The 12,168-nt window shown below is 36.6% G+C and overlaps 1 protein-coding gene across 1 annotated transcript in view; it reads left to right on the top strand.

Annotated features, from left to right (window-relative positions):
* SKAP2 (src kinase associated phosphoprotein 2) overlaps positions 1 to 12,168 on the top strand; it is a 171,174-nt gene that overhangs the window by 142,059 nt on the left and 16,947 nt on the right. Inside the window, exons 10-11 of the mRNA XM_070369455.1 lie at positions 5,715 to 5,792; positions 11,390 to 11,502. Coding sequence (XP_070225556.1) covers positions 5,715 to 5,792; positions 11,390 to 11,502 — 191 coding nt within the window. The remainder of the gene's footprint in view (positions 1 to 5,714; positions 5,793 to 11,389; positions 11,503 to 12,168) is intronic.

Here is a 12,168-nt window from a genome sequence, read left to right as displayed (position 1 = left end):
TTTGGAGCCCAAAATAATAAAGTCTGTTACTGTTTCCATTGTTCCTCCATCTATTCGCGTGAAGTGATGGGACTGGATGCCATGATCTTAGTTTTCTGAATGCTGAGTTTTAAGCCAACCTTTTCACTCTCCTCTTTCACTTTCAACAAGAGGCTCTTTAGTTCTTCTTCTCTTTCTGCTATAAGGGTAGTGTCATCTGCATATCTGAGGTTATTGATATTTCTCTCGGAAATCTTGATTCCAGCTTGTGCTTCATCCAGCCCAGTATTTTTTCATGATGTACTCTGCATATAAGTTAAATAAGCACAAGGGGTTTCCCTTGTGGCTCAGCTGGTAAAGAATCCTCCTGCAATGCGGGAGACCTGGGTTTGATCCCTGGGTGGGAAAGATCCCCTGGAGAAGGAAAAGACTACCCACTCCAGCATTCTAAATATGTGAGTTGCCTTAGAGACCTTTACAAAGTATCAAATACTGTTCCTGGCTTTAGGAGCCGTTGAGTGTGTAGAATGTTAAAGGTTAGAAAGAAGTGGGGAAGAGAATGGAAAAGATGCATGTTTGGGGCATCCCAACTTGAAATTCGGTTTCTAAATCATCACTGAGAGAACTGCTTAACCTAAGATGTACTTCAAATATGGTGCTATGGTAGGAGAGAACCTACCCACTTATGTGAAAATGTTTTCCAAGTCTACAAGCAGCTAATATTCAAATGAAATTTTAGCAACAAAATATATCTATAAACTAAAGATTTTAATGAAAATCAAGGCAATGGTGCCATGGCTTAGAGCTGGGGCTTCAGTGACAGATGTGGAAGTTTAAATCCTGACTCTTGTTCTAACTGGTTGTGTGAACCTGGACAAGTTAATTAAGCTCTGTACATGTTGCTTTTGCATACATAAAGAGGATGAAAGTTCCTATTATTGCCTCATAGAATTGTTAGGAGGATTTAGTTACCTAATGGATATAAATGTATATAGTGTTCCCTGGTAGCTCAGACAGTAAAGAATCTGCCTGCAATGCAGGAGACCTGGGTTCGATCCCTGGGTCGGGAACATTCCCTGGAGAAGGGAATGGCAACCCACTCCAGTATTCTTGCCTGGGAACTCCCATGGACAGAGGAGCTTGCGGGCTATACAGTCCATGGGATCGCAAAGTCAGACAGGGCTGAGTGACTAATTCAGAGGATAAGTCAACTTACCTTCTTCTTCCTGGAAGATGTGATAGTATCAATCTTTAACCCTGCTGTGAACATCACACACCCTGTTTTGGTGCTGACAAATTGTCTTTAGCCTTTTTCAAGCAATGTCAGATAAACATGTCATTGGCTTATCACTTTTCTTTTTTGGTTATTTAACCTTAAAAGAGAACATTAGCAAGCCAGAAATAGCCCATTTTGTAAAAACTGCATAGCTAGACAGATCTTTGATCCTTATTAGGGTAATAATCCATCTGTTATGGAAATAGATCAATTTGTAAATTAAATTGATTAATCTAGCAGGGAAAAAAAAGGGTCTTGACTTTTCCCACAGTAAGCATTTCCTTTTTAAATGGTAGTCATCTTAAAACAGAGATTTGGGAAGACTCAGTTTTCTACTATTCTTTCTTTTTCTGCTCAACTCAGAAAAAAGATTAAATATCTATCAAAAAAAAAAAAGAGAGTAGAGTTCAAGCTTTTAGATTCACTAGGGTCTGGTTGTTCCTGGAGGTCTCATATTTTTGACGGGGTTTAATGTTAAAACCTTTCAATGACTATCAGAACATTTTTACACTTGATCTTAGTGAAAAGGCTGAGAAGCAATATCAGAATATTTTTAAGACTCATTGGTTAGTTTAGTAAATATATAACTATGCTTGAGTTATCTTCTGCAATTAGTTTACTTTATTATTATTTTCATCCTGTCTGATAAAAAAAAATCTCCCAATGATTCTTCTAACGATGTGTGGTTGGAATAATAACTTCACATGCTGAAGAGTTTTGTGCGGCAGCTGAGAGGCATGTAAATACAAGCTGCTTATTTGCAAGAAGCTTCCAGATTTGCAATATGATTGCTATGGAAACCACTTAATGAAAACCTTATAACCATCTGTGTGGTTTGATGGATTTTAGTGCATAGCTGAGCTGTTTTTGTTTACTGTTATTAAAATGTTGAATGGAATATATTAACCCACAAACATTGACTATTTGAGATATTAATTAGTATTGTATAATGACATTGTGCCTCAACCCCCAAATAAAATAGGTTTAATAATAAACCTAGATAAAACATGTATATATCTAATATATTGTAAAGTTGATTATAACCTTGAATTTGGTCACTTGTCTGTATATATTTTTTGGATTATGTGGAGAGTTTTGCTCTGTTAGTAAATTATTATAGTAGTAAGATTTATTTTCATGATTTTGGAATCCATTTTTTTACTTGATATTTATTGAACATCTTCCTTGTACCAGATTCTATTCAAGATTTAGTCTGAGTTGTTTTTTTGTAAGGTTAGAAAAGAACACACACACCCCAACTTTGATTTTGTTGTCTTTTACATGGAAACTGTACTGTTAGCCCAAGATAAAATGAGTTGCTTGACTATTGTTAAAAAAAATTGACATATGAAACACAGAAGGCTCTGCCCTGAAGATATCAGCACTAGGTTTGAAAAGGAGAAAGGAAATGTTTTTAATGCACATCCTATCCTCTAAAATACTTCTTATTAAACATCTCACATGGATATCAATTTGGATACTTCACAGAAAATATTGATAGTTAAGTAAATATTTTGAATATCATTTTGATAACTTAAGAATACATTGTACACATTATAGACACATTTTAATAAAATAAGAACAGTTCTTAGTAGTAAATTCTAAATTCATTGACAACTTCGCCAAGAGCAGAGTTTTTCCCATTTAATTATTGTAATTAGTTTTTATAATATCTTGACCCTAACTTTGGGTGGTGAGTCTAAATCCCATAGTGTCTTCTTAAGAGCCAGGAATAGTGCTTTCTATATTGATGTGGTTATAGCTTTTGACTTTAGGATAAGCACCCTTAACTGTTTTTCAGTTTACTTCTTACTATTGAATTTGTGACCAAATTGGAAGAGAGTGAGTACTGGAGAAAGAGAAAGTGTGAAAAGTACAGGAAGCCTTCTCCTTCACCTTAAAAACATGAATGATTTGTAAAATGAGATGCTTGGACTAAATAACTGTAAATGACCCTAAAACCTTTAAATGTTATATTAAATTTTATATTAAAATTTAAATTAATTTATTTAAATTAAAAATTTTATATTAAAACACCCTATAATCCATTTATGTTAGCTAGTTCTTCAGGTTTAGCATAAGTGAGGCAATTGTTAAAAAGAGACAGGATTTAATATTAGAGTTTTTATTAGGTCTTCTGTATACTCATTACTGTTTGACTGAACTATATTAAATTGACAATATTAGGTTTAAATTAATACGTATAAGGTGCCAATGATTTCTGGCTGTTCCGTATTGGACCTTTCATTCTTTAGTTGGAATTGAGTTACAAAGATTTGAAACAGTTATAATTGTATAGTAGTAGCTCTCAAGCTTGATTTAAATGCTGGTTTTTATTTATCACCACTTTAAAATTTGCATGAGATGTCTCAATTCACATATGCATTCTTGATCTCTTTACCAAACTTTCCAGTCTCCCTTGGGCTGCCCCGCCCCTATGTTAAATCTCTAGTGTCAGAAACACAACTCCTTGTGGTTTCCCCCCTCCCCGCCACGCCAGGGGCACAACAGTTTATCTTGGCTATACTCTTTTTAGTAATGATGTTTCCATTTCTCAGTTAACTAAACTCAAACATGAGTCATCCTTGGTTGCTTATTCTTTTCCCTTAGCCTTCCACATCCAGGCAGGCAGAGTTTGTCTATTCTAGTTCCTTCCCCTCTTGTAATCATCTCCGCTCCATATTCTCTGCCCCTCCAGTTCAGGACTGCTGCTGCTGCTGCTAAGTCGCTTTAGTCGTGTCCGACTCTGTGCGACCCCAGAGACGGCAGCCCACCAGGCTGCCCCGTCCCTGGGATTCTCCAGGCAAGCACACTGGAGTGGGTTGCCATTTCCTTCTCCAATACATGACAGTGAAAAGTGAAAGTGAAAAGTGAAAGTGAAGTCGCTCAGTTGTGTCTGACTCTTAGCGATCCCATGGACTGCAGCCTACCTGGCTCCTCCATCCATGGGATTTTCCAGGCAAGAGTACTGGAGTAGGGTGCCATTGCCTTCTCAATTCAGGACTAACTTCCCCAACTTCCCCTTTAGCCAGACTGGGACTGGTCTCTCTCCATGCCCCTTCTCTATGTTATCTGGGACAAGGAGATCAGATGGACATTGCTCAAGCAATTTCAGTCCTGCCCTTTCTCACTTCAGAAATTTGAGGGTGGGGTGGGGTGGTGTGGCAAGGGCTCTTATTCCTCACCAAACATGGAAACATCTGAAGTCCGTAGCTGAATGTTCACGAGTTTACAGCAGTTTTCCCAAACGACTACCATTGTCTCCTATCCTACTCTGCCTCTACAAGAACCACATTCTTTATCCAAAATGAATATGCCTGTGCCTTGTTCTTTTGTTCATGCCTCTCCCTCTGTCTGGTAGACCCTCTCTCTTACAAGTATTTAATGCTCAATGAAGATTTATTAGCTGAATTATTTAATAGTGATAATGACTATATTTGTATTTTTTGCATATTTTTCTTTAAAGTTTTGATTTTTCTTGAAATTGTGATTCTTTTTGAACCCAGTTTTTTTCCTTGACATGCCATTTTGTTCCTATGTCCTGCCTTAAATATTTCTAAATTTCATATAAATCTTTCAGTGAAGGAAGTGGTCATGTGATAAATATTCCTTTGTGAGTTAAAGAATTAAATAGCCTACTGACTTTGTTTAAAACTCTTCTCATTTATATCATTTTCTTCCTCCTATAACTTGAAGAAGGAGTGTGGTGGGGGAGTGTAGAGATAATATAAGGATATATTTGAACATATCAGGATAAAGAATATGGACTTTGGAATCACAAATCTAAATTTGAATAACAAACATTGAAAGTTTCTTTACCTTTTTGAGCCTCAATTTATTTCTCTGTAAAATAAGGATTTAAAATGGTTTATCTATAAAATCCTAACATCTGTTATAGTGTATGACACATAGTAGGTCCCGAGTCTAATTTGGGGGGAATTACCTTGAAGGATGAGGATCATTCTAGTATGTCTCTGTAAGTATCTGAAGTATCTGATACTCCATGAATGACTTATAGGTTAACTATTTTATATCACACATTTTCTCTGTTCTGTTGATGTTTTAGGGACAGTGATTTTAATTCTGTGTGGTATTCATGCCACAGTATAATGTGGTCAATCCATATGATGCTGGGTATCATTTTACTGGATTTTTAGGGCTTTTCTGGATTTAAGATTGTTCCAGATGATTTTCTGAGAGCATTTAAAACAAAATATGTGAAACGTTAGTACATACCTTAAATTTTATCAAGTCAACTGGTCAGGTTGCTATTTGGATATAGCTATAGGTTCATTTATTCAGCTTTAGATTATTGAAAGAGGAATGTGGATGTTGAGTGGTTTCCTTCTTTGAAAAGGAATATTTATGTGTTATAAACTTTTAGTTTTGCTCTTAAGATGGGGTGAGTACTGCGTTGTTCGTACTGGACTTCAGTGTTCCATTTGTTGTTTATTTACAGAAGAGGAGGAGGACGGAGCTCTGGTGAAAGTGGAGGGACAAAGGAAGATGAGTCAGGACAGTGTTCACCACACCACAGGTAATGAGCTGGTGGGAAAAGCTTATTTTGGTCTTGTTCACTTTCCTTTTCATCACTTTCTCCCTACTCTAAAGATGTGTCCTCAGCTCCCTGCGGTTGGGTCCTTGGGTCTGGATCTCTTATGGCTGATAAGCTGCTTAGACCCATTTAGGATGCATGAAAACCACTTGAGAAGGATTTATAAAGTAAGCCAATTTATACAAGGTATTCCTTCCTGAATTACTTTGTAATGACTCAATTAGCTTTCATTTCTGCACAAAGGAGATTTAGTTGCATAAATTAGCTTATCATCATTGAGGAAGTGTCACTGCTAAAGGACAGTTTATAGATACAACATGCAGTTGCTGTCAAACCTATAAGAATGTAATATAGACATCTGTGTATACTTTGTGCTTGAGCAGAACAGACTTCTGCCATTCAGAGACTAACAGGGGACAACAAGTAGCCCAGGGGACTAGCAATGTAGACATCTCTGAAAAGGTCAACTTGACACAGGCTCTGACAATCGACCCACAGCTCTGTCTTCTTTGATAAAAATCAGATAAACTTAAGACCGCTAATTGATCTGCAGCCTGTTTAAATGTTGGCCATGCATATCTTCATTGCATATGATTAACACAGAAAGCAAATGAATTGGGTAAGAAATGCCAGAGTCCAGTGACAGCAGCTTAAAAATGGGAAAAGGACACTGGTGGCCTAGAAGGCTAGGAAGGATATTCCACTTATCCATTTCCACTTGGCACATGGCCCCAAGTGCTAATTATGACTGAGACTGGAAAAATAGCTATATATGCTCTGTACAGAATCACATGATGCAAGCAGGTTTTCTTGCTGGTTGTTATTTCCAAATAGCAGGAGATAAACCATATCTGTAGTGCAGGCATGGGGTTAGTTTTGATAAATCAGCAATTATTTTACACGGAAAGAAGAGAAGGACTGCCTTCTTATCAGGACTTTACACCTCTTCATAGCCACATGTCAGCTGGGGCAAGGTCTGCCATATCATCCCATGTCCTGCAAAGAGCTATAGATGGGGGTCGCCTCCCCTTGCTGATATGGCCATACATCACTCTTTCAAGCTGTCAGGGGCAGGGTGGACAAGAAGTGTGTGTTCAGGAAGTAGCTTTCCAGAGTCCTTCCTACTGTGACATGTGGAAAGGAAACAGAGGCCTGACTTCCGGACCTGGACAGGAAAGCAGGAACAGGTTGGTGCAAGAGGTTTGGGTGTGCTTTTTTCAGAAAGGAAGTGAGGACGAAGTCATTAGATGTGAGTCCTCTGTTCCTGCAAAATGCAGCTATAAACACCATGTCTGAGCAAAACCTTGAGGACGACATTCAATGGCAGTGGAAGTACATATGTTTTGTTATCATGAAGCTTCTGCTAAAAGCATGTCATTTTCTTTTTTAAATTTCAGTGTAGGTGTGGAAACTGGACACATACAGATATTCTTCCCATAAATATAGTGTTTTGGTTTAAAGCAATTGCATTTTTCAAAAATCCTTTTAAAGTAACTCTCTCCCAAATTTTTGCCTTTGAGGGAAGGAAAAACAAATCAGTTTTTCCTCAAAGGAATGCAATAAGGAGATCTAGCTTTTCATGCAATAGCCATAAAGCACTGCAATAATTCTTATCTTTAGTGACACGAAATTCTTTTCAAGCAACAGTTTTAATGCTTTTGCATAGCAGTGACCTTTGCTCTCCCCAGGCTGTCAAAGATGTAACACTAGAAGTTTGTTTGCTGTGCAGGGCAGTGAGTTGACAAGGGTATTACTATCTTGCTGAGCATCACATGATGTGAACTTCTAACCTTACTCAAGAATGTTATATATTTTTCACATTGACTGATTTTAGTAAAAAAAAAAAATTTTTTTTCAGACTAATGTGAAATATGTATGCAAAAACAGAATTAATCTTATATTTCTTACAAGTTCTTTTCATGCTTAAGCTTATAGAGCTTGCATATATTTTTATATATATGAAAAAAAGATTCCGTGTGATTTTTTTGAACTTTGTATAATATGCTTATTTCTCTAAAATAGTTTTTAAACCTTTAACACTACTCAAGAAGACATTCTTCATTATCTATCATTGTGTGTTTCATCTATTGTCATCATGTTTTTAAAATCTTTTCGTTTTTGCAAAACTAAATATCTTCAACATTTAGCTTATACTTTCGTAACAGTTCTGTTTTTATTGCCCACTGTTCTGTTTTTGCTAGTTTAACTTACAGGTGCAAGTACATTGTTTAAATCTTTCACAAGCTGGCTAGTTTAGAATGTTATTTTCTTTCTTTACCTTCTTCTTTTAACCATATATGCCTCTCAGGACAAGAAACATAAGGAGATGATTATTTTTGGTAATTTTGAAGATGTCGGTCATGGCGTGGATAGAATAGGAAAACTAATTTAGAATATAAAAATTAATATATGCAGTAAAAACAACTAAACAGATTTAAGTTGTATTCAGAAAGTAAGCTTATTAATGGCTTATGACATTGTACTCCATTCCATTTTTTGTTGTTGTTTGTAAAAACACATCTCACATGGGTTATTTTTTCAGTGTATAAGTGGTGTTAACCTTTGTGAACCCACAGTGCTTCCAAGGATATCGATGTGCGGTTTTTTGTTTATGTTTAGCCACACTTAAAATTTAGAATAGTAGGCAGAAACCAACACGATGTTGTAAAGCAGTTATCCTCCAATTAAAAATAAATAAATTATAAAAAGAAAAAAATGCACTGACAAGGAAATGAATAAAAATCTAGTACAGAAAAAAAAATTAGAAAAGTAAACCGGAGGAGCTTGCTGCTCTCTAAGGAACAAGATAGTTCTTAATTTTTATGTCTAGAATTTATACTAAGAATTTTGACATTGCTTTCTTAAAGAGACTAAGGCTGCCATACACTGCCAGGTTTTCTCCCCAGTTGTGATTCTTCTACATCATAACTAATATTGCATGCTGAAATAGAAAGAATAGTCAATTGTGTGTACATGTAGCCACGTGACATAAACAACTTATTATTCTTTAACAGAGCTCACATATGGGACATAGAAATGAGGTTGGTCTTTGGATAACATCATCATCAAGATGGCAGAAAGCAAAGTAGAAAATGCCTCTTGTTCCCAGGATTGCCAGATCGCTGGCTCTGTTGCCTCTTTACAGCAGTGAGATTTAATGAAATGCCCATGATGCACATCTCGGGAGCAATGCATCTTGCGCATGGTGGGGGTCTCTCTTCCCCTCCTGCGCTCCTGTAACTCCCATTAGTGTTAATGAGGGTTTCACCAAGTGCATCGAGGGGAAGAAAGACCCCAAAGTGATCAGGATTATGTGTTAGAAATCACCATATACTTTTTTTTTCTCCTTCTCCCCACCACCCTACCTTTTGAAAATCTCCTGAATGAAAAACTGTTCTGAGAGAATCTGAAAAAGGAAAAGAGCAGGCAGCAGGCTGAACAGCTGAAGAACCCACTGGGATGCTCCAGCTAAGCCAGAACTTCTCTTGTTTTTAGCCCAAGTTTCCTTTCTTCAACCTTTTGGGGTTGAGCCTAAGGCTGAGCAGCATGGGGAACACACAGGAGCCTCCATAGGGGTAACCAGCTATTTAGATCCTTTTACCTCCTGGCCAGTGGCTGTTGGGGAGGGCCTCCCCTGTGAGATGATGTCATCCTCTCTTTGCTCTAATTCCTTGACTTCTAAACTGACACTGACGGACTGCACGGGGCGCAACATTTGACCCAGTTAGCAGTTGATTTAATCTGACTAGAATGTTTCAACTTCTAAATCCCTATTTGTCTAAATAAGTGGTTTTTAAAGGAAATCAGTCACTTTATTATTAAGTAATTTTTTTCTAAAAAAATTTTGACAATGTTTAAAGTGATCTGTCCAGCCAGAGTGCCCTCTAGTGTCCATTCACAGAATTTCCTTAATACATGCTTTGAGGGGAAAAATGTAATAAGGGTGGCCACAGAGCGTTCTTAGTTCTTGGTTGGATTCCCAGGCATGTGTATGCCCCTGCTGGCTTCAGTGATGAGTGCCCACATGCAAGAGCGAAGTCAATAAGGTGTCTGTCTCTCTGTCTCCCTCCTTCCTTCTCTCCCACCTTTGCTTTCCCCCTTTTTTTAATCCTTAGAAAATAAGGGAAAAAATTTAATAATAAAATTTTTTCTGGTTGTATATTCTGGTCCTTATTTATAATATAAATATAATGGAAAAGTAGTGTATTACTTCCTAAATAGACTCTGTATTATTCAGATTTTCTTTTGGGCTTAAAAAAAAGTTTCAGATACTAAAAAGAATTTTTTAAATTTCTAATAAACCTAAGACTTTGTGTAAATCACAAACTATGTGTAGTAAGATGAATGTCTTCATGACACGCTAATATGACCAACTGTGTTGGAATTGCCAAGCAGCCTGATACTTGAGAGTCATATAACAAAACTAAGATGACAACCCCGATCCACCATGCATCTCTATAGTTATCCCCTCAGAATCCAAAGATGACATTCCAGTGATGGAAGTTGTCAGCACGTGTATGTTCTGCCTGGTTAGTGAATACACGGACATCTTATTGATATTACTTGCATTCTTTTTGCATTAACTCATCAAAACTCAATTATCATGAAATTAAAAACAGGAAACAGTTCTCAGTGTAACAAAAGCAGCCAGTGTATTTAACTCTGTGCTGTTTCAGGCAACCCACATTGTATAAGTGACAAAGCATTTATTACCCAGTTTATTGTGGTATTACAGAATGGAGAGCGCTAAATAATCAATCAGTTAATGGTCTGTATGGCAGTTTGAGCACATCACATCCATTGTGCTTATGCTGTGAGAAGGATGAGCTGATAACTCCAGTGTATGTTGCATGTTTATTCAGAGTCTAATGTCCTAAACTAGGGCTGACAGAAATCTTGAAAAATGCACCTTCAGCACTGGCAATTTCAAAGTTGCTAAAATAGTTTAGAAACAACTTTGAGAGGCTTTGGATACAAAAGTCCTCAAAGATAAGAGCGGGAATTATCTGTTAGATTACTTTCAGTTTATTCTCTTCCTTTAACTAGCTTTGCATTTTAAAAAACTTAAAAAAATTTTTTTTGTGTTATCTTGTTTGTTTATGTTTATATCTTATCTCCTTTATTATTATTATTCTTATGCCCAGTGCTTATTTCTGCAGTTTCAGTACCAGTTCTGTCCAGTGCTTATTTCACAGCCTGTTTATCATATCTCATGCATATTGCTTATTATGCAGGGAGGCTGACTTACCTTCAAAACATGTTGCAGGTGGGCTTAGGTTTGTTATAGAAAATAAGTGGGAAGTAACTTTGTTTGAAGAAACTTACTGCAGTTGCAAGTTTTAGGTAAGAACAAGAGAGGGAGAGAGGAAAAAAGAGACATTCAAAATAGATCTTTTTGAAAAGGGTCCTTAGATGAGAGCAAGAAGTAGAATTCTTGTGTGGATGTAATGAAGTGTTCTTTTAATGAGGACAGATTTTTTTTTTAAGACCGTTTTGGCCCTTTAACTACTATTGGTTCATTTAAAAATGAGGGCCCATTACAGGAAAATTAACTCTTGTTTTCTCTTTCTTCTTCCCAGGAGATAAAAGCACCGATTATGCTAATTTTTACCAGGGTTTGTGGGACTGCACAGGAGCTCTTTCTGATGAATTGTCATTTAAACGTGGTGATGTGATTTACATTCTTAGCAAGGTAAGCAGATACACCAGTATGACAACTGTAAAGGGTGGAAAGGGTGAATTTTATCCATTTGGATCGAGGACACTGGGGAAAAATGCCAACTGGAATTCTTCTAGATCCGTGTTAACAATTGGGAGTTCACCATAATTAATTATTTTGTCAAGTGAAATATAATCAAATTTTAAACACAATCAGATAACAGGATTCAACTTAACAGTGTGTTTACCTATCACTTCAGCTTTTGGCTCCCATCCACATACTGCCTTCTCCAGAAACAATATACTTATGTGAAAGTTAACATTGTAAGGTATTAGGTTATTTATTATGTCTTCCTTTCCTCTTCCTTTTTATTCTTCTGTGTGCTTATTCTGATTTTGTCTGCCATTCACTACTGGAAACACTGTTTATAGAACAAGTTTTTCATCTTTATGTAAATACATTGGGTGTTCCGACAATTTAAAAGCAATACTCTTCTATTCAGACAGGTGTAGGTAATTTTTTTAAGTTTAGCATAATTGTATTTGTAAACATAATAGCAAAGTGTATTGCTATGAACTCATCCTCCTGTATTAAAAAAAATCATTGTTTCTGCCTCTTAAGATACTAGATTATTCAAAATCTTTCTGTCCTTAGATCTATCTAAAAGTCGAGGTTCTTACTTGATTACACTTCTCAAGA

The sequence above is a fragment of the Bos mutus genome, chromosome 4 (assembly GCF_027580195.1).
Source record: "Bos mutus isolate GX-2022 chromosome 4, NWIPB_WYAK_1.1, whole genome shotgun sequence".
NCBI lineage: Eukaryota > Metazoa > Chordata > Mammalia > Artiodactyla > Bovidae > Bos > Bos mutus.
Note: the sequence above shows the minus strand (reverse complement) of the source record. Positions and strands in the feature narration are given on the sequence as shown.